This window comes from Ursus americanus, chromosome 21 (genome assembly GCF_024610735.1).
Source record: "Ursus americanus isolate L20-20 chromosome 21, mUrsAme1.1.p, whole genome shotgun sequence".
Classification (NCBI taxonomy): Eukaryota; Metazoa; Chordata; class Mammalia; order Carnivora; family Ursidae; genus Ursus; species Ursus americanus.
In genome coordinates, this window is record NC_142147.1 from 6205928 (window position 1) to 6229405 (window position 23478).

Genomic DNA, 23478 nt, shown 5'->3' on the forward strand with positions numbered 1-23478 from the left:
GCAGGGGGAGTGGCAGGCCGAGGGAGAAGCAGGCTGCCTACTGAGCAGGGAGGGACTCAATCCCAGGACCCCGCTGAAGGTAGATGCTTGCTTACCCGACTGAGCCACCCAGGCATCCCTGAACTTCAGCTTAAAAATACTTCATCATTTACATGTAGATAGAACAGGAATGATTGGTTTAGAAAATAGCAAATTTTACAGGGTTATTGTGGAAATTAAAATAACATACATAATAGAAACTGTAAAGTTCTATGCAAATATAATGTGATATTTCTCCTACTTACCTACATCCCTGTGTCCTCAGGTCCTAATATATTAAGTGTCTGTGTATATCATGAGTGTGTCATAGGTCCCCAAGACCACCCCCAGGTTTGATGATTCATGAGCAAAGATGCACATCAGTAATTACACAGGCAGTTTTGATCACTTAATATTTTGTATGTTTTTATCTTGTGATTATTACGTTAAGTTTTTGTGATTGCACATTTTCTTCTTAAGATCTGTATCTGAAGTCAAAACTAAAAAATAAATAAATAAATAAAATTACATTTTGCCCTCAGAATGTGGCAACTAGAAAATGTTACCTGGTAGAAAAGGTAGATTTGTTCACCAGCTGTTAATAAAGATACGTAACAAACCTGTAGTCGTCTGCTGAGATTTGACTGCAAATCATTATTATAAAGGGTTTTCATTTGTTGAAATGTCATATTGGTACACTTGAATTAAACTAGTATGTCATATATTTTGAAGTAATGTGATTAAAGGTTTTTTTTTTTTTCCTGAGTTGTTTACTGTGAGAAGTTTACTGTTTATTTCACATTTATTATTTCATGAGCGCCTAACTTCTCTGAATTAACTTTTCTCTTAAGGAAGCATTGTGAGAGCCTTGAATTTCATGTTTACTAAACAAGCTGACAGATTTAAATTACTATTGTTTATCAAAAGGAAGGAAATGATACAAAAAGTTCCTTGTGGCTTATTTAACCAATTGTTAATATCCCTTTCTAAATACCATTCAACCTTACTAACCAGTCTTCACATTTTTTTTTAATTTAAATTTTGTTAGTTAACATATAATGCGGTATTGGTTTCTGGAATAGAATTCAGTGATTCATCACTTACATACAACACCCAGTGCTCATCACTACACTTGCCCTCTTTAATACCCATCACCCATCTAGCCCATCCCCCACCACCTCCCTCCATCAATCCTCAGTTTGTTCTTTGTCATGAAGAGTCACTTATGGTATGTTTCCCTCTCTTTTTTCTTTTTCCCCTTTCCAAATGCTCATCTGGTTTTTTTTTTTCTTCAATTCCACATATGAGTAAGATCATATGGTATTTGTCTTTCTCTGACCAATCTTCACAATTACCTTTTCTTTTGAATACAGCTTGAATGGGACTTAAGATGTCTTGAATTTTTTTAATTATAAAGGATTAACATTTCTTTCCTTTACTTAGTTATGATGCTAGACAATTAAAGTAAGTATGGGGTATCTGTGTGGCACACTCCGTTAAGCATCTGCCTTCAGCTCAGGTCATGATCCAAGAGTCCTGGGATAGAGCCCTGCATCAGGCTCCCTGCTCAGTGGGAAGCCTCCTTCTCCCTCTGCCTCTGATGCTCCTTCTGCTTGTGTTCTCTCTCTCTCTCTGACAAATGAACAAAATCTTTAAAAAAAAAAGAGTAAGTGTGAGTTGTAAGAAGGTATGGAGCACATTAGGATTAGGTATTTATGCATACCACAAAATATAGGTTTTACAGATTTTAAAGCAGTTTTTATTGTTGTAATCTTTTTTTTTTTTTTTTTTTTTTTTTAAGAGAGAGGGTATGCACTGTGTGTGAGTGGGGAGGTGGTGCAGGAGGGGGGGGGAGACAGAATCTTAAGCAGGCTGCCTAGCTCAGAGACTGACACAGGGCTTGATCTCACAACCCTGAGATGATGAACTGACCTGAAATCAAGAGTCGGACACTTAACCGACTGAGGCACCCAGGTGACCCTATAATCTTTCTTGATCCCCATAACTTTTTAGAGTAGGAATGGAGAATATTATCATAATTCACATATGACTGTGAGGGAGTGACTCTGAGATTAGATTTAATCACACACAGACAGCTCATTGCCTCCTACCAAACCTTTACCTCGTTGATGTTCACAATTTCCGTCATGATTATGCAGTAGTAGGGAATGTTACCGTATTTTAAAATGTGAGATATATATCTTTTGCCTTTTTCTTAAAACTAAAATGAAGCATATTTGTAGTTAGCATTTGCTGTTTGACCCTAAGGTTCATCTTCTTTGTCTTCTGAAGTAAAATCATGACATGCTTCTTGATACATGTTCTAAAAGTACTATCTAAAAGAGATATTTTAATTCATTACGCATTTGAGTGAACAGAGTTGTCCTTGATTTGCAGAGTGTAGAGCAATCTGATTTCTGTTATCGTCTTGCCATTTGTTTTAATGTCTACTTATTCACATTAGGTATTTTTTTAATCTCCAAATGTTCATATACCCGTTCTTTCATTTACTCTATTTTCTAATATTCCCTAAGGAGAAGCATTCAGAATTTTTCAAAATAAATTCAATTTGCATTTAGTATTTTAGAAGGCACAGATTTCCTTTAAAATGGGCTATGAATGTTGCTGTCCCTAGCTATCTACATAAAAAATTTGTCTAAAATGTTACCGAATAGTTTCTAGTTCATGAAAAATCATTAAAATTTTATAAAATTTATTCTTCCAGCATTTCTTTATGGGATTTTTTTTTTACCTAAATGCTATGTTGTTTTATAAATTAAGAATGGATTACAAAATGCTCACCTTTTCCTAAGTGATTAGCTGTTTATTCACAATGATATAAGTTTCCAGGAAAAATCTAAATAAAATACAAGCAGAGAAAACATTATTCTAGATTTTTTTTGGTCTAGAAAATTTTGCTTTAATCATTCTTTATTTTTACTTGCCAGATGTCAGACATATAAAATACTGATTAATGTCCCCTTATTTTTGACTGATTTCAAGCATAGTTGTCTATAATTCACATACAATATGCCCCATTAATTTTCAAAGCTTCTATAGTTGGGTCTTATTTTTTTTCCGAAATTTGAAATTATTTGTCTTTTAACAGCTGTAAGATTCAAAGCATGGTTACATAATTTCCCATTTGAGTATCTTTAATCATTTAATAGTTGCTTTTCCCCTGGCACAGTGATTGAATATAAATTCTCACGCTGGGTACTTGTGTGTCTTGAAGACAAATGACAAACACTGCGTTGTCAACTGTAGCAATAACTTTACTAAACTGATAAAACCTTGTCCTTTTGGATCTTTATCAGATAGGCAGAATGTATTTTAACTTAACCATATTTTTATCTAAGTGCCCAGACTAATGTTCAACACCTTGAGATAATAGTGGGAAAGGAGTGACCACATTGATTTCTATTTGTGTAGTCTTAAGACTGTGACTGCAGTTGTAGATACTGAGAAGGAATAGCCTTCTCACCTTCTCTGATAATACTCAATGGCTTGGTCACTGTATACATGGAAGATATATATCCCCACCTTCATCCTTACCCTCTCATTCCTGATTATCTACTGGTAGGGCCTAGCTCTCATTCTGTTGACTTGATTGACAGGAAGGGCTGTGTATTTGTTTGTGGGGTATTGGCAGGACACTTGGGGGTAGGGGGGCGGTGCAAAGGTGTATTAGCCCTGTAGCACAGCACTGTCCAGTGAACTTTCTGTGATGATAGACATGTTCTGTATTAATGTGTTGAACAATGCAGCAGCTACCAGTCACATATGGCTACTGAGTATTTGATATATAGTCAGTGTGACTGAGGGACTGAATTTCTAAACTTTGTTTAATCGTAGTTTAGTTGGTTGTGTAGTTAGTGGCTACCATGTTGGATAGTGTAACTTCTGGAGGCTTATAAGATAGTGAGAGACACAGACAACTAATAAAAAGAAAAGAGAAGTTATTGAAGGATAAGCACCCTGATATGGAGTCCAGAAGAAGGAATTTAAGGAACAGTTCAGAAGGGACTTTATAAAAGAAGATGTTTTTTGGAGATAGAATTTTAAGGATGAGAAGAAATTTGAAGGTGAAGTAAAGAATATGGTTCTATGTACTTCATTAGCCAAGTGAAACAGTGCAAGGTCGTACGTAAGGTTGCAGATATTATCATCACATATATTTTCAAAGAAAGAAAAAATTATTCCATTTACATATAGCTATGTGTTATGCTATTCATTCTCTGTTTTTATTCATCTCATACTTCCAGGGGCTAGCACAGTGCTTGACACACGATTGGTATCAGTAACTATTCACTGAATTGAATTAACAGGCCCTAAGAAAGGAGATGGATTTCTTTTTTCGGTCCTTGGAGTTTGTTAGATCACTTAGTATTTACTCAGTGTTCTAAAATGGTTAAACTTTATATGCAGTTAATAAGTAGAAGTTTGTCCTCTGTTCTCTTGGAATCAGTGCCTTAGTAAGGATAGTATATGTGGCAAAGGAAATGAATACCCGTTGATAGGAACGTAGGTTACAATTTGTGATCTTCAGAGAAAGAAATAGCATTTGAAGTTTCGAACACTTACTGAGTTAGAATGAGGTCCGAATCACTTTTTCATTGAGTGTCATGGAAGCATTTCCAAATGACAGTACAGTGGGATGTAATCCCTGCAATCCTGTCCCACAGAGTAAACTATTATTTGACCCTAAAATAAAATGAATATAAAATAATTGCAAAAGCTGTTGCTACCATATTCACAAGCTCCCTATTACACTTGATTTGCTACTGAAACATCAAATAAATATTCAACAATCATGTTAACTATTAAGTTAGTAGTTATGTCAGTTTTGTTGGAGTTCTGTTTCTTTAGAAAAAGTAATATATCTGCTTTGCTCTGTACTCTGCCTTTAGGCTATGGCTTTCCTCATTAAAAGGTCTCATGAAAAATAATTTAAAATCTCTAAAGTTTGATGATAATGTGCGTTAGTAGTACTATTTGAATTTTGTGTTTGATTCCAGGTCCAGCAGTTTAAGCAGGACCCACGCCCAGCAACCTGTCTTCACTCTGTTTTCAATGTGCACACAGGAGATGAGGTCCTCTCCTCTGAGGAATATGGTCATCTTCAGGTAAAAGGAGAAGTCTCTAAGTTTTCTTCTTCTCTGTGCAGACTCTACATCATAGAAGATTTGAGGCTACTTCCAGGTTTTGTAAAGTAGATTTCATGAATTGTTCGAAACAGAAGTAGGAAACCAACCCTACAATGAGGAAGGGAAATGGTAGATGCCAGGGCCGAGCTTGTTATGGACACTGAGCATCAGCTCACACTGAGGTCTTGGTCTGTAAGCAGAAAAGAGCAACGGGATAGTTTCTACTAGTATTCCTACCTCAAAGAAGATTGTGCTTATTCGAATTTAGAAGAATGTCAACATTTAGGGACTACGGAAGAAAAGACAGTTGGCAGTGATATAGCAGCAAATCAGAAATTTTTGTTACATGACAGTTCAGTTTGATGTATCCACCTTCAACAAAGCGATAAGCATACCATTAAAATGTGATTCCAGCAGGCATTTCTGGAGTCTATAAATTTTGTCTCATATATTCTATTAAATTTTGTACCTAGGCCAAGAATGCACTGTAGGGTTTTATGTTTTGTTTTCACTTTTCTCTTACATCTGTGTATTGCTTTTAGCTGGCCATCCTGTTGCCTTGTTTTTAGGATACAAATATTATATATGCTATTTAATGAGTTTTCTTCCTGCTCATCATTTGGCTCTGCTGTCTTTAGGACAGAATACTTATTATTCATATATTCTTTACTAAAATAGGAGTATGTCCTTTTTATAGTCCCACTCTGTCTAAACATCTGAAATGTCTTACTTTAGTATGACTCCTCCAGTCATAGAAAGTACAGTGTCCCCATTTCTATGCAGAAGAAGCTCTTACACTTATTTGTAACCAGTTCCTTGGAGAATTAGTATTATATGAATATGTGGTTAATTAACCTCCTCTTATAATTATGATATAATTAGGTTTTATGTACCTTTTGCTTTGACAAATATATTTACTGTCTGAAATAGGGTTTTCAGAAGATAATGGCTCATTTATTTTGTATCCCAGAATTTAAGTTTAGTGCCTGCCTCCCAGTAGGTTTTAAATAAATGCTGGTCGACCTGTTACTTGGCTGTTTCTGTACAATTTGCCACTTAATGATACTTTTTCACAGAAGCATCCTGCAAGTCAGAACAGAGGGCTCTTGGAGGTGTAGCTGTAAATAGCTGTCCATAGCAGTGACATTTCTTTGATGTCATTTCTGACAGGCCAGTGTCAGTGCTGTAAGAAAATATTTGGGTGAGCCTGGCAGTGGTTTGAAGCTCTTCTCTACCATGTTCTGAGAAGGGTCACTCAAAAGTTTATGTCAGTCTAAAAAACCCAATACCAGAATCTTGTATCTTTGGGTCTGGCTCACTTGGACCTTGACAACACTCAGACGCCCCCTGGACTTTGCTGAAAAGTCAGGAGGCATCCTAGACAGCTCTGCTTCCTGAGAGACCCGCCAGCATTGCCAGGCCATGGTGGCGGTGTTAGGTAGTTTTGCAGTACGCATCTTTGCTGCAAGAATTTTCGCTGCATGTATTTTCACTGCATAACTAATTGGCTGTAAGGCAATTTTACTTTGAAAGATAAAATCACAAAAAAATAAAAGGACATTAAAAAGGACATAATATAACATGAAAAATGAACGACAAAATTAAGAAGACTTTATTATGAAATACAGAACACTAAATATATTTAAAATGTGTGTAAATTCATGGCAATATTGTGCAAATAACTGATTTTATTTTTTGGATTTTACCTAAGCATTTGTTTTCAAGGTCTTTGGTTCAGAGTAATACATTTTTCTTCTTTGCTTGTTGATTTGTGTCCTCATTTGGCATTACGCTTTTTCTTTTTTCACTAAAATTTCTTCCTTCATTAAGAGGGGTATCACTTTCCAAATACTAGGATGCATATTTGTAACTGAACTTTGCATTGCATTGTGAATGTCATCTACACTGTTGTTTGTTTGTTCTTGGCATATTGTCACATGTCTGTTCATAGACACTTCATAGTTCTGTAGGCAATGTAGGTTCAAATGTCTGCATCATTGTAGAGACCATTATGAGGGCTAAGATTTTTAATATAATATAGAAAGTATGAATTACAAAAAGATACTTATAAAAATATAAGATTTATATAATATAAAAGTGGGAGTTTCACATCAATGGAAAAATGAAACCAAACTGTCAAATCAAACTGTCAACCAGTTATTTTTTTTATGTTTTATGGCAAAATTGCCTTATGGCCAACTGGTGATGTGGAGAAAATGTACACACTGAAAAATGTTTGTGGTTAAGTGTTTATAGCAAAGATGTCTAAGGCAAAGATGATTAGGCCAAATACCCAGCACACTTGGTAGCACAGGGCCACTTTGTCCAAGGCCTCTCGGACACAAATAATTTTCTGCCCCCACTTTCTCTCAGTTACTCAGTAAGGATTGGAAGAAAGTCAGGGAAGACACGAGCCACCAAGGCTATTAGTGGGTAATAATCTTCTGGATTAGAATCACACCGGGACAAAATTACATTGTGCTTTCTAGTTGATTTTAACTTAAATTACCATTTCCTAGCTAAACGAAAATATTTTTACTGCTACCTGTGTATTTATTTATTATATAACAGCCTGATTGAGATATAATTCACAAAACATACAATTCACCTATTTAAAGTGTACAATTCAGTGGTTTTTATTATAGTCAGAGTTGTGCAACCACTATCACAGTTAATTTCAGAACATTTTCATTACTCCATAAAGAAATCTGTGCTCATTAGCAGTCACTCCCCATCTCCTCGAAAGCCCCCTGCCCTAGGCGATCACCAGTCTACTTCCTATCATTATGAATATTCCTATTCTGTAAATTTCATATACATGGAATCATATAATATATGGTCTTTTGTGACTGGCTTTTTTCATTTAGCATATTCAAGGTTTGTATATGTTGTAGTATTTATCTTTTACTACTTATTTAGTTGACACAATTTATACATCCCATTCAGGCTTCTGTGAGAGTCTTTTTTGTTGAAGTGGACATTATTGTCTTCATTTTTTTTGTTTATATCATATAATGTCTATCTTTAATAGACAAACTAAAAGAAGAAAATGACTCATTTGCTTATAAAACTCATTTGCTCATAAATATATTTTATATGCTATACCATTGATTAAAATATGTCCCTGCAGTTGCTTACATAAATTCTGCATTCTCTGAGAATAATACCGTTTTCAAGATGCACTCCCTGTTGTTTATGGTGCACTGGCAAAGTCCTAATGTCTTACTTGCCAAATAACTTTTTCATTTACATACATTTGAGATGAAGTGACATTACTTAGCTGCCTGTGGGGCAAAACTACTTCAAAGTAGAGTACTTTAGACCCAGACTTTGAAAATAATCTTAGAAAACAAATGTTATAGAAACAGTTGCTAACAGTTCTCTTTGCAGCCATTTCCCTAATCAGGTATTAACCACCACAGTAAATTTGAGGATTTTAGAGTTTTATAATCAAAGCTGGGATTTTATGATGAGCTAAATACTCAGCTCCTTTATTTCACAATAGGAAAGGCAGTAGTTTTTATTTGCCACTATTAGAGCAAATGACTGGTAATTTTAGCTCTTACATATAATTTCATAACATAGTCTTTTTGTTATTTCCTTTAAACTTTTAATGTTGTTTGTTTTCAGATAAATACAGTGTCACTCTATCTCCTTTACCTTGTGGAAATGATTTCTTCAGGACTCCAGATTATCTATAACACTGACGAGGTATGAATTGCCCAAATTTTCTAGTACTAAATTTCATCTCTGAGAATATTTTTTCTTTTACTTTTTAAAACTTAGCTTTAGTTTTATGAAAATGGCTTATTCATATAATCAGATACTGGATTTTGGATGTTGGATCAAGAATCTTTATATTAAAGTGCAAAATGCACTTTATATTAAAGTGCAAAACACTTTAAAAATGAATGAAATATATGACCGATTATAAAACTTTACACCTATGAAAGCTCTGCTTCAGGTGATCTGAATGAAATAAAAACTTGTAACTTTCAGAAAATTTTAGTAACAATGAAAATAAAATAGCATTTGCAGATTTTCTTAGTGTTATGATGTCTTTTTTGCATATCGTTGCTCTTTGTAACCCATCCTTTTAAAAGTAAAAAGATACTTTTATCATATTATTTTTATTATGGGACCTTAGTGAGGTTCTTAATGTTTTTAAAACATAAATACAATGTTCTTATTAGGAAATTTGAAAAGAATTTATATCCCAAAGATGAGAAGCATTCCTTTCATAGGCGCTAATGCTTGAACAGACACACACAGACATATGCTGATACGTTTCCAAATATGCCATAGTGAGAGCAAAAAGTTATTCTTATTGAAATGGCACATACAATGAGACTCCATCAAAGAGTAGGTATGCTGTATATGCTTGTTATTATTTCTCTCCTGTGATCCATGCAGGGAGAACAAATGTATCATGTAATTAACACCCAGATCATCATTGGACTGCAGTGAGGGTACTGTGATACTGGTATATGTAGTCCTGTCCTTTAATAGTTTGTAGTCTTTTACATCCTTTCAGTTGTGCTTTTTTAATAGTAAGTAAAGTCTATTTGTTTATTTATTTATTTTTAAGATTTTATTTATTTATTTGAGAGAGAGAGAGAGCACCAGCAGAGGGAGGGGCAGAGGGAGAGGGGGAAGCAGACTCCCTGCTAAGCTCCCTGAAGGCTTAGTCGCAGGACCCTGGAATCATACCTTGAGCTGAAGGCAGGCTCTTAACTCACTGAGCCACCCAGGCGCCCATGTAAAGTCTATTTAGATGTGCAGATAACCAGTAAAGAAGAAATTAATAATACGTATGGTTTCTTTTGTTTGATTCATCAAAGAATTACATGTTTTTATTTCATCCAAATAGTTCTGTTTTTATAATATGTGAAATAGTGGTATTCAATGATCTGGGAAGGTGTGGAAGACTCCTATTTCAGACCAATTTAGCTCCTCTTAGAAACTCCAAAGCACTGGGAGAAGTATCCAGCACAACATAGTATGATAACCATTATATTAAGCAACAGCTAACATTGACAGTTGCAAGTGACTTCCCATTAATGTTACTGATGGCAGTGGTGAAATTGCCTTGGTTAGCAGTAGCATTGTTTTGTTTGGTATTTTATTTTCATTTTTAATTTTTAACATTTTGTTTTTTGCTTTCTCAGTATCTACCATAGTTCATTTTATTTATTTTTTATTTTTTTATTTTTTAAAGATTTTTATTTATTTATTTGAGAGAGAGAGTACAAGCTGCAGAGAGAGGCAGAGGGGGAGGGAGAGGCAGACTCCCCGCTGAGCAAGGAGCTTAGGATCATGACCCTAGCCAAAGGCAGACCAACTGAGCCACCCAGGCACCACATACCATAGTTCATTTTAAATCTTCAGATGTCAACTGACAGTTCTCAAAAATGTGATACTGCTTTAACCTTTCTATTCTTTTTTTGTATGATTTGAATATATTTAAGCAAGTTTGGTATCTTCTTTTTAAGCTTTATTTTCTGGTGGTTTTTTTTTTTTTTTCTTGTTGATGTTTTTTTCTTACCCTTACCGTTTTTATTTGGTAGGTATAAAATTTTTATGTGGTAATTTCAATAGGCCTTTAACATGTACACTTAAAATTCTAGAATAATAAAATGTGTTATTGGGGCTCACCATCTCTTTCTTTGATTTTTTTTGTATACTGTGTCAGGAATTATATGGAGAAGCAGTATTTGGGCCTGCATAGAATCTTTCAGGGAATGAAATTCCTTTTATCTAGGTGTTCAGGGGAATGAATCCTTTGAAAGGTGGTATGACTTGGGACCATTTCGTTTTTTAATTGTACATTATACCCTGAATGGCAAGTTCACAGTCCTGTCTCTTTTCTTTATTCCCAACCACTTCACATCTCAGGGCAACCCAAGGACCTGGGAAAGAAGTGGGAATACCACTCATTTCTTTCTCTCTTCACTGTCAAATTTTTTATTTGCCCAAATCCTAATCTTTTTAGGATTGAAGGATACAGAGCTCACACACACAACACACATACATAATATACATATTATATTGTCAGCACTTTGGTTTATTTTTTAATAAATCATTTTCCTTAATTTACAGCTTATCATCATATCTTTACTGATTCTCTTGTTTTTATAAATTTTGTACACACATTGTTTTTCCTTCGGGAGAAGGCCATTTTCTTAAGGGTACCCCTCCTAAGGTGCTGTCAAAATACTGAGTGCCAGTGTTAGCGCTCATGAGCCTTGCTGGGGAACATATTTCCTAAAGGCAGGAACAGTATTGGATGCTCATTTTCTAATGTCTTTCATTGCCCACACATGTGTCATGTTTTGTGGCTACCTAGTCTCAACTGGTGTCTATAGAAGTATTGCTGTGCACATTTGCAATATTGGATTTTTATTAAAATGGAAACTGTGAAAGAGGCATACTTCTATAGTTCTTCCCTTGCACTCTTACTTGCTTTCTCTTCTTTATCTGGAAAGAAACCCATAATGTATGTTAAAGTTACAAATTTTAATAAAAGTTTATAGGTATTATATATATATATATATATATATATATATATATATATATATATATATGGTCATCTGAAAAGACATAATTCTTTAATAAGGGATTTTTTAGACTTTGGTGACCCCACAACTATAAGTTTTAAAGAGTACTTTGAAAGTGAAGACATGTAAGATTGAAATTTTGTCTTCTCTTTCTACATTTTGGATTTGCTTTTATTTTTAATTAAGGCATTAAAATCTGTTAATTGTATGACTTTATACATGGAGGCGGAGAAACTACCTGTATGGTTTCTAATGTCCCTTCTCTAGTGTCATGCTGTCACATGATTAATTTTGGTGTTATTTGATGATAGGTCACAAGTCATAGTGTCCTATCATTTTAGAAAAAACTAACATCAGATACTCTTCTTACAATCTTAAAATTTAAGTGGAAATAAGCATTAATTGGGGATAATACTTGGAATGGTGGTAAATATAAAGTTTGGTAGATGTGGAAGTTCTCTTTTGATTGCTGCTATTATCATGATGAAATGGAAAGCAGGAATGTCAGCTGAATATGAAAAGGGGCCAAGGAGATTAAGGGTTCAAAAGGAAGAAGGGGTGAGATAGACACATGGGCTTATAACTTTCAATGAGAAAAAATTCCAAGAGCCATTCTAATTTCCATCATATGACTTTACATGATTGAAGGTTGGCCTTGTGTTTCTAACTCTTAAAATTTATGGCAAAAGCCATTTAACAAAAACTACAATTTTAAGGATTTGGGAATGCTTTTATGTCTAGAAGGATTATAATAATCTGAAATGTTGCTTAGAAAGAGTCAATGCATGGCTTCTTTGGACCAAGTCAGTTGTATTGGATTCTAGATTCTTAGCCCTCTTTTGAAATTTTACTTCAATGTGACTTAAAAAGAAAGTAGTACTGTGTCAGGGGTCCCGAAGGCCACCCCTAGGTTTGATGATTCTCTGAGAGAACTCAGAGGACCTGGCATGTTGTGGATAAGATTTATTACAGCAAAAGAATAGAAAGCAAACTCAGCCTCAGCCGAAGGAAAGCACATGAAGCAAAGCCTAGAAAAAACCAGGCGCAAGCTGCCAATAGTCCGTTCCTGATATAGTCATACAGAACATGCTTAATCCCTCCAGCATTCAATCGTGACAACATGTGTGAAACGTTGTCTCTAACATGCAAGCTCATTAGGGAGTTTTTGCCCAAGGTGTTTATTGGGGTCTGTTCATGTAAACACCCTCTTCCTCGCAGGTACCAAATTTCTAACTCTCAGGAAAGCAGGTGTTCAGCACAACATCTGTTTAGACAAAAAATATTGTTTGCATTAACAGTTTAGGCACAGTAAACCACAACTGCGGCTTAATAAATTATTCCTTCGTCGTGCCTATCTACAAAAGAGTATTTCATCATGTATTATTCATCTTAATTATAGGAATTTATAGTTTATATATAAATGATAAAAACTATTTTAGATGTTAGAATATTTAGAGCTCTTTGTATTAGACAAATGTGCAAGCATAATAGTTCCTAACAAGTCAGAGTATATATTATTTTTTGTTTATTCCAAACCAAATGGGGAAATTATATGTGAAAATTGAGCCTGATAGCACCTTATGTATGAGAAATGTTAGAGATCTGTGAGCGCTCCAGTATTCTTTAATTGTGAACACCAAATGAGAAAATATAACTATGTCCTGTTTGCTGTGATGCAGCATAGTTTTCCAGGGTGCTTTTATTTCTTAGGTACTCTTTTTCTGAGGTGTCTTGGCGTCTTATGATCTTACAGGTATTGTTAACCAAATTGTAGTGATGCCAGTTAACTACACGTAAGTCAGTCAGAGAAAGACAGTTATCATATGGTTTCACTCATATGTGTAATTTAAGAAAGTGTCCTTTGAGGCATAAAGTTTTTAAAAATTTTGATGAAGTCCAGTTTATCTAGTTTTCCTCTTGTCATTTGTGCTTTAGGTTTCCTAAGCCTTCCTTAATTTTTCCCAATGAGGTTTTGTAGTTTTCAGTATATGGTTTTCATTCTTTTTAAAATTTATTCCTGAATGTTTTATTTTGTATGCTGTTACAAATGGAATTTCTTAATTTCATTTTCAGACTGTTCATTCCAAGTATTTAGAAATACAGTTGATTTTTGTATGTTAATCTTTTATCCTGCAACCTTGCTGAGCTTGTGTTTGTTTTAATAGTTTTTATGATAAGTCCGGCTAAGAGGCTTATCAATGTTAATTTTTTTCAAAGAACCAGCTCCTTGTTTCATTGATCTGTTCTTTTGGTTTCTGTATCATTTATTTCTGCTCTAATTTTTATTGTTTCTTTCCTCCTGCTGGCTTTAGGCTTCATTTGTTGTTCTTTTTCTGTCTCCTTTAGGTGTAAGGTTAGATTGTTTACTTGAGATTTTTCTTGCTCCTTGAGGTAGGCCTGTGTTATTATATACTTCCCGCTTAGAACTGCTTTTGCTGTATCCCAAAGACTTTGGACTGTTATGTTTTCATTTTTGTTTTTTTCCATGTATTTTTTTTCCACTTCTTTGATTTCCTGGTTGACCCATTCATGGTTTAGTGGCATGTGGTTTAACTTCCATGTATTTGTGGTCTTTCCAGATTTTTTTTCTTGTGGTTGATTTCTAGTAGCATTGTGATCAGAAAAGGTGGATGCTATGATTTCAGTCTTTTTCTATTTGTTCAGGTCTGTTTTGTCACTTAATATGTGATGTAGTCTGGAGAATGTTTCGTGTGTGCTTGAAAAGAATGTGTGTTGAATCCCTGAGCATTTTCTATATAGAATACCATGTCATTTGCAAATAGTGTTTACTTCTTAATTTCCAATACAAATGTCCCTTCAGTCCTTAACTTACCTAATTTCTCTGGCTAGACCTTCAGATACAATGTTGAATATAAGTGACAAGAGCGTACATCCTTGTTTTATTTCTGACTTTAGGGGGAAACCTTTCAATTGCTCAACATTACATATGATGTTATCTGTGGATTTTTTTGTAGCTACCCTTTATCAAGTTGAGGAAGTTTTTTTCTCTTCCTAGTATCTTGGGTGCTTCAGGAAAATGTGTTGGATTTTTTCAGATGCTGTTTGTGCATCTGTGGAGATAATCATGTGCCATTCGTGTTTTATTCTCTTGATGTGGTATATTGTAGTGATTGATTCTTTCATTTCAAACCAACCTGAAATTGGGATAAAAACTACTTGGTCATGTTGTATAATCCTTTCTATCTGTTGTTGTATTCCATTTTCTAGTCTTTTTATTGAGTATTTTTTACATTCATGCTCTTAGTGAATATTGGTGTGTCCTTTGTTGTTGTTGTTAGTTTTGTATTTGCTTTTTTCTTGTGACATCTCGGCCTGGTTTTGGTATCAGTAAAATAATGGCCTCATAGAATGGGTTAGGAAGTGTTTCTTTTTTTGTTTTCTAGAAGATTTTATGAAAGGATCGTATTAATTCTTCTTTAAACGTTTGGTAGAATTCACCAGTGAAGCTAAATGGATCTGGGCTTTTCTTTTTGGGAAGATTTTTTTTATTATTATTATGATTTCAATCTCTCTTATATGTCTATTCAGATTTTCTATTTTTTTCTTGAGTTGGTTTTGGTATATTCCCTCTTTCATTCTTTATTTTGGTATTTTGAATCATATCTGTTCTTTTTCTTTGTCAGCGTAGCTTAAAGTTTATCAGTTTTATTGATATTTTCAAAGAACCATCTTTTAGTTTCATTGATTTTCTCTACTGTTTTTCTATTTATTTCTTCTCTAGTTTTAAGTATTTACTTCTGTTTGTTTTGTATGGGCTTACTTGCTCTTATTCTTCTATAAGGTTAGATTATTGATTTGAGATTGTTCTGCTTTTCAAATACAGGCATTTTTGCTGCATCTCTTTATTTTTGATATGTTACTGTTCTGTATCCATTCATCTTGGTGTATTTTCTAACTTCCCTTGTGATTTCTTCTTTGGTTCATTGGTTATTTAGCAGTGTATTTTTTCATTTTTACATATTTGTGAGTATATCAATTTTCCTTCTGTTATTGATTTATAATTTCATTCCATGATTGCAGAGCAATGTGGAGTGATTGTAGTAAAATTATTGAATACCATTATTCTCATTTTTGTCCTTTTTGTTCCATTTTGTCCTTTTCAACTCAAATTTTAATTCTGGTTCCTGTTAATAATTTCTGTCTCTTTATTGGCTCTATTTGTGAGATACTATTCTTACCAAATCATCTTTAGTTTTTGTACATGCTTTCCTTCAGTCCTTTGAGCATACTTAAAATAGTTGACTTAAAGTCTTTGCCTATATATCCATTCATCTGTCAATGGACATCTAGGCTCTTTCCATAGTTTGGCTCTTCTGGACATTGCTGCTATAAACGATGAATTGATAAAGAAGATGTGATATATATATATATATATATATATACACACACACACACACACAATGGAATACTACTCAGCCATCAAAAAATGGAATCTTGCCATTTTCAACAACGTGGATGGAACTAGAGGGTATCATGCTAAGTAAAATAAGTCAATCAGAGAAAGACAGTCATCATATGATCTCAATCGTATGTGGAATTTAAGAAACAAAACAGAGGATCATAGGGGAAGAGAGGAAAAAATAAAACAAGTTGAAATCAAAAGAGAAACAAACCATAAGAGACTCTTCAGCATAGGAAACAAACTGAGGGTTTCTGGAGGGGAGGGGGGTGGGGGGATAGGGTAACCGGGTGATGTAATGAGCACTGAGTATTATTATATGTGCTGCCGAAGCGAGCACAGCATTGAGTATTATATAAGACTGATGAATCACTGAACTCTACCTCTGAAACCAATAATACATTATATGTTAATTAATTGAATTTAAATTAAAAAAATTTAAAAATACAAAAGTAAATTTAAAAAAATGAAGAAAGTCTGTCTAGTAAACTCAATGTCTGGGTTTTATCAGGGACACTTTTTATCAGTTTCTTTTAATCAGTTATAAGGGCCATAATTTTTTGTTTCTTTGTATGGTTCATGTATTTGTTGTTGTTGTTAAACTGGACATTTTAAATAATATAATATATCAACTCTGTCAATCCAGTCCCCCTTCTCTAAGGTGTGGTATTGTTGATGTTATGCTTGTGTTATTAAATTGTTTATTGTCTTTCCCAAAACATTTCTGTGAACTTTGTATTCTTTGTCATATGTGGCCATTGATGTTTTTGCTCGGTTAGTTAAGGGTTCAGTTAATGATTAGAATATATATAAAGACTTTGAACCAATAAGTCTCTAAGCCTTTCCCAAGGTCCTCTGTGTGTGTTTTAGGTGGAAGCATGAGAACTTTCACAGGCAGTATATCTCTTTCAGCCTTCATTTTCTCCTTTTGCAGAGCCTCAATTTCAGCCAGAGGTGTGATATTAATTGTTACCTTATGTGATATTAATTGTAACCTTATGTCTCAGGTATTTTTTGGTTATAGGCATTGAACTACAAATGGGCATTGTCTCCTGTCTTTCCATTTTGGACATTTTGGACATTTTCAAAACCTCCTATGTCTATCTCATTTTTCCATATTAAAAAAAAATCATTTCAAGTAGTCCCAGTGCTCAATATTTGCCACTGATTGTTTTTGTTATATGCCTAGGGAAATTGCTGTGCATATGTGCAACTCTGAGTCGGGTCATTTAAACATAGGCTCTGTGAGTTCCAGTCTTTAAGAAGCTGCCAGACAATTCAAATAGTGACAGTTCACTGAGATAGTGATTTGGAGGAGTTCTAAACTCGTTCAGTCCTTCTGGTGGCTGTTGATCTGATGGTTTTCATGACTACTGTGATTGTGTGGCCTAGGCTACAACAGAACTGGGGAGACACAGTAGGAATAGGACAATTTAATGCATTCCAAAGCTCACTCAACTGAGATTTCAGTCCTTTTCTTCTTGATTAAACGTTCTTTGCATTGTTGCAAGCTCTTGTTTAATATCTAGAGTCCTGAAAAAGTTGAGTTTGATGATTTTTGTCAGTATTCTTACTGCTTTGATGGATGACTAGATATTCTGAGTTCTTTACTCTGCCATTCTGTGAGTTGAATTCCCACTGTAATTATTTTTAATGTAACTTTCTATTTATACCTTTTTTCCCCCAACAGCCTTTTATCCTGCAGTTTAATCATTCTATAAGATCAATTAACCCAGGAGTCTTAATGTATTTTTAACCATATTTTTAAAAAACCCTTCAATATTTTGCAACTATTTTGTTCCATTGAAACACGTGTATAGTGACGTATTTAGTGGCTGTCTGAGATTCTGTACCCTCTGTCAGAAGTATGCAACTAAGTGCCTACTGTCCACTCATTCTCAACTGTATAGCAAACACCTATTGTGTTTTTTGACAACTGTTGTGGCACCTGCTGTTTGTTTGGAAATTATGTTTCTTTTATAACAGTAATACTGTTATAAGTGATTTTTTTTGAGGAATGAATGTACCTATTTGCTGAATAACTGTACCTTTTTGAGGAGTTGTTAGAATTTAGCTATTACCTTGAGATTTTTTAGTCACTTCACTGATTTCACAATTAGGCAGTGAATTTTTACTTATGTCCAAACTAGTATCTTTGAATTTTAGAAAACTAAAATGGAACTCAAATAATTATACAGAAATGCTTTTGTAAGGGCAAGATGGTGGCAGAGTAGTGGACCTCGTTTCAACTGGTCCCTCAAATTTAGCTGGATATCTATCAAACCATTCTGAACACACACAAATTCAACCTGAGATGTAAGAAGATGTATCTGGACTTTGGTTCAAAAGCTATGGGATACTGCAAAAGTCATCCAAGACTCTCTCAAAAAAGTAGAAAAATCCCAAATGCACAAGCTAACCTTACATGTAAAGGACTTGGAGAAAGAACAGCAAATAAAGCCTAAACCAAGCAGGAGAAGAGAAATAATAAAGATTAGAGCAGAAATCAATGAAATAGAAACTAGAAGAACAGTAGAACAGATCAACGAAACTAGAAGCTGATTCTATGAAAGAATTAATAAGATCGATGAACCTCTCGCCAGACTTATCCAAAAGAAAAGAGAAAGGACCCAGATTAATAAAATCATGAATGAAAAGGGAGAGATCACGACTAATACCAAGGAAATAGAGACAGTTATTAGAACTTATTACCAGCAGCTGTATGCCAACAAACTAGGTAATCTGGAAGAAATGGATGCCTTCCTGGAAACTTATAAACTACCAAGACTGAAACAGGAAGAAATAGACAATCTGAACAGACCAATAACCAGCAAGGAAATTGAAGCAGTAATCAAAAACCTCCCAAAAAACAAGAATCCAGGGCCAGATGGTTTCCCAGGGGAATTCTACCATACATTTAAAGAAGAAATAATGCCTATTATACTGAAGCTGTTTCAAGAAATAGAAATGGAAGGAAAACTTCCAAACTCTTTCTGTGAGGCCAACATTACCCTGATCCCCAAACCAGACAAAGATCCCATCAAAAACGAGAATTACAGACCAATATGCCTGATGAGCATGGATGCCAAAATACTCACCAAGATCCCAGCCAATAGGATCCAACAATACATTAAAAGGATTATTCACTAGGACCAGGTGGGATTTGTTCCTGGGATGCAAGGGTGGTTCAACATTCACAAATCAATCTATGTGATAGATCACATTAACAAAAGAAGAGACAAGAACCATATGATCCTCCAAATTGATGGAGAAAAAGCATTTGACAAAATACAGCATCCTTTCATGATTAACACTCTTCACAGTGGAGGGTTAGAGGGAACATACCTCAATATCATAAAGGCCATCTATGAAAAGCCCACAGTGAATATCATTCTCCATGGAGAGAGACTGAGAGCTTTTCCCTTAAGTTCAGGAACACGACAGGGATGCCCACTCTCACCACTGTTGTTCAACATAGTACTAGAAGTCCTAGCCTCAGCAATCAGACAAAAAAAGAAACAAAAGGCATTCAAATTGACAAAGAAGATGTCAAACTCTCGCTCTTCACAGATGACATGAGACTCTGTGGAAAATCCAAAAGACTTCACCTGGAAATTACTAGAACTCAAACAGCAATTCAGCAATGTGGCAGATACAAAATCGATGCACAGAAATCAGTTACATTTCTATACACTAACAATGTGACTGAAGAAAGAGAAATTAAGGAATAAATCCCATTTACAATTGCACCAAAACCATAAGATACCTAGGAATAAACCTAACCGAAGAGGTAAAAGATCTGTACACTAGACACTACAGAACGTTTATGAAAGAAATTGAGGAAGACACAGAGAGATGGAAAAACATTCCATGCTCATGGATTGGAAGAATAAACATTGTGAAAATGTCTATGCTGCCCAGAGCAATCTACACATTCAGTGGAATCCCTATCAAAATACCATTGACATTTTTCACAGAGGTAGAACAAACAATCCTAAAATTTGTATGGCACCAGAAAAGACCCTGAATTGCCAGGGGGATGTTGAAAAAGAAAGCCAAAGCTGGGGCCATCACGGTGCCTGAGTTTAAACTATATTACAAAGCTGTGATCATCAAGCCAGCATGGTATTGGCACAAAAACAGATACATAGATCAATGGAACAGAGTAGAGAGACAAGAAATGGACCCTCAAGTCTATGGTCAGCTCATCTTCAGCAACACAGGAAAGAATATCCAATGGAAAAAAGACTGTCTCTTCAATAAATGGTGCTGGGACAACCAGATGCAGAAGAATGAAACTGGACCATTCTCTCACACCTTACAGATAAACTCAAAATTCAAGAAAGACTTAAATGTGACACAGGAATCCATCAATATCCTAGAGGAGAACTTAGGCAATAACCTGTATGACCTTGGACATGGAGCTTCTTCCAAGACACGTCTCTAAAGGCAAGAGAAACCAAAGCAAAAATGAACTTTTTTACTTCATCAAGATAGAAAGCTTCTTCATAGTAAAGGAAACAGTCAACAAAACTAAGAGGCAACCCACAGAAGGGGAGAAGATATTTGCAAATGACATTACAGATAAAGGAGTGGTATCCAAGATCTATAGAGAACTTCTCAAACTCAACACCCAAAAACAAATAATCTAGTCAAGAAATGGGCTGAAGACATGAACAGGTACTTCTCCAAAGAAGACCTACAGATGGCTAACAGTCAAATGAAAAAATGCTCCACATCACTTGCCATCAGGGAAATACAAATCAAAACCACAATGAGATACCACTTTACACCAGTTAGAATGTCAAAAATTAACAAGGTAGGAAAACAACAAATGTTGGCGAGGATGTGGAGAAAGGGAAACCCTCTTAAACTGTTGGTGGGAATGTAAGCTGGTATAGCCACTCCAGAAAACAGTATGGAGGTTCCTCAAGACATTAAAAATGGAGCTACCATATAACCCAACAATTACACTACTGGGTATTTACCCCAGAGATACAGGTTTAGTGAAAAAAAGGGCCACATGCACCTCATTGTTCATAGCCGCAATGTCCACAAAGCCAAATGTTGGAAGGAGCTGAGATGCCTTCAACAGATGAAGGAATAAAGAAGATGTAGTTCATATATTCAGTGGAATATCACTCAGCCATCAGAAAGGATGAATACCTATCATTTGCCTGGACATGGATGGAACTGGAGGGTGTTATGCTAAGTGAAATAAGTCAGTCAGAGAAAGACAATTATCATATGGTTTCACTCATATGTGGAACAAAGGAATAGTGTGGAGGACCATAGGGGAAGGGAGGGAAAACTGAATGGGAAGAAATCAGAGAGGGAGACATACCATTATTGTCTCTGGGCTCTTGGAAACAAACTGAGGGTTACAGAAGGGAGGGTGGTGGAGGGATGGGGTAACCAGGTGATGGGGATTAGGGAGGGCACGTGTTGTGATGAGCACTGAGTGTTATACGCAACTAATGAATCGTTGAACACTACATCAAAAACTAATGATATACTATATGTTGACTAATTGAACATAAAAGAGAAAAGAAATGCTTTTGTACTTTTTGTTGGATATATGGCTGTTATTGGATAAATTTCATGTTCCATTTATCTTTCATCCTCGCCTTTCTAAAATTATACTTCATTATGAAATGGTAGACTAATTCATCTGTATCTTTTGGGAGTTATTACTGTGGCTTAAATGAAAAGTTGTTTAATTTTTCTCATATAATATTATGCCTGGAGGTAGTTGGCTCCTTGGTCTATCAGTTTCTGCTGACATCATGGCAGAAAAGAAGGCGGAAGGTTGATAAAAGTGGTGTGATAGCTACTTTTCATCAGAAGTGGCTTTTTTTTTCCATCAGAAACCTCAAAAGCTTTCCCAAAAATCCTCAGCAAACTCCTACTTATGCCTTATACAAGGAGCTTACAGCTAAGGAGGCAGGCTGGGAAAGTATGTATTTTTTTCCCAGCCTCTACAGTTGTTTTGTTCAATAGAAAATAATGTGAGCCACTCATTAGTTTAAAATTTACAGTAGCTGCATTAAAAACAGATGAAATTAGTTTTTATAAGTCTTCAAAAATGGTATTTATGTTACACTGAAAGTCCATTTTAATTTGGACTAGGTACATGGCAAGTACTCATAGACACATGTGGCTAATGGCTACCTTAGTTACTGTACATGGTTGTTTCCTATCTTTGCCTGTCATTTACAGTATGTTGAAGTTTCATTATGTAATAAAATGATTTTGTACAAGAATCAGGAAATTATTTTCCCTTAGATATTCTCCCATCTCCTTTCTTCCACTCCAAAGCCCAGCTTTTCCTGATGAAAGAAAGCTTATTTTACCTCATTTTTAAATTTTGCTGGTAGTGTCTCATAAGAGATTTAGTGTCTCATAAGCGAACCATGTACAGGGCACTATATATGGGCACAGTGTTAATCTGTTTTTTTAATAGAGAAAATGTTAACTTTTTGTGAAAAGATTGTTCTTTAGAACACCAGTCCAATCATCAGATAGATTGTCTAACCACTGCTACCATTCCGTGTCCCCGTACCCTCCCATCCCATGCTCTAATTAATTAAAGAGTAGTGTGACCAAAAGATGTATTTCCAAATGTTAGTTATTACTGAAATAAAACTTGATAGATTAAAAAATACCAATAATTTCATGAGCCATAGTAAGCTGGAACAGCCACTTCTCTTATTGCGGACATATATACAAATTATCTAAACTATCCGAAATGGTCATTGTTTAATATGGATTCACTTTTCTATATTACCTGTTATAGGAAAATAATATTAGTAATTGTTCATAATAATGCATTTATTTTTCAAATAGTTAATGTTTAATAAACAGTTATAAACTTTAGTGTTATATACAAGTTAAATATACATATTGTCAGGGTCTTTTTTTCTATTTCTTCAGGAAATGTTAATAGTTTAGTGAATGGCTGAATTACGTGTCTAAAAATTTTTAATCAGTTATGTGGTACATCGGAATTTCTTGTTTCCTGGGAAAATATCATTTGTGACAAATATTTCTACTTGGACTTCTTGTGAAGTAGAATACATTTGTATTGGTCAGACTAAAATATATCATGTTTAGCTACAAAGCAAATTTTGAATAATCATTCTTGAATTACAGCATAAAATTGAACTTTCAGAAATAGTCCAGATTACTGTAAGAGGAATGCAAGAACTTCTGCAAGTTACTGAAATTTTGAACAATTCTCTTTCTATGTAATTAAGTAGCATTTAAGATTCATAATCTTCCTATATTTTTTGTCAAGAATTTAAAGTCATTAATATCCCATAATGTGACAGAAAAA

At 34.8% G+C, this 23478-nt stretch overlaps 1 protein-coding gene across 4 annotated transcripts in view; it reads left to right on the forward strand.

Annotated features, from left to right (window-relative positions):
• The window catches only part of PHKB (phosphorylase kinase regulatory subunit beta), a 211449-nt gene that overhangs the window by 49640 nt on the left and 138331 nt on the right, over nt 1–23478 (forward strand). For all 4 annotated transcript variants that reach the window (XM_045814695.2, XM_087870408.1, XM_045814697.2 and 1 more), the window contains 2 exons: nt 5037–5144; nt 8796–8876. In XM_045814695.2, coding sequence (XP_045670651.1) covers nt 5037–5144; nt 8796–8876 — 189 coding nt within the window. The remainder of the gene's footprint in view (nt 1–5036; nt 5145–8795; nt 8877–23478) is intronic.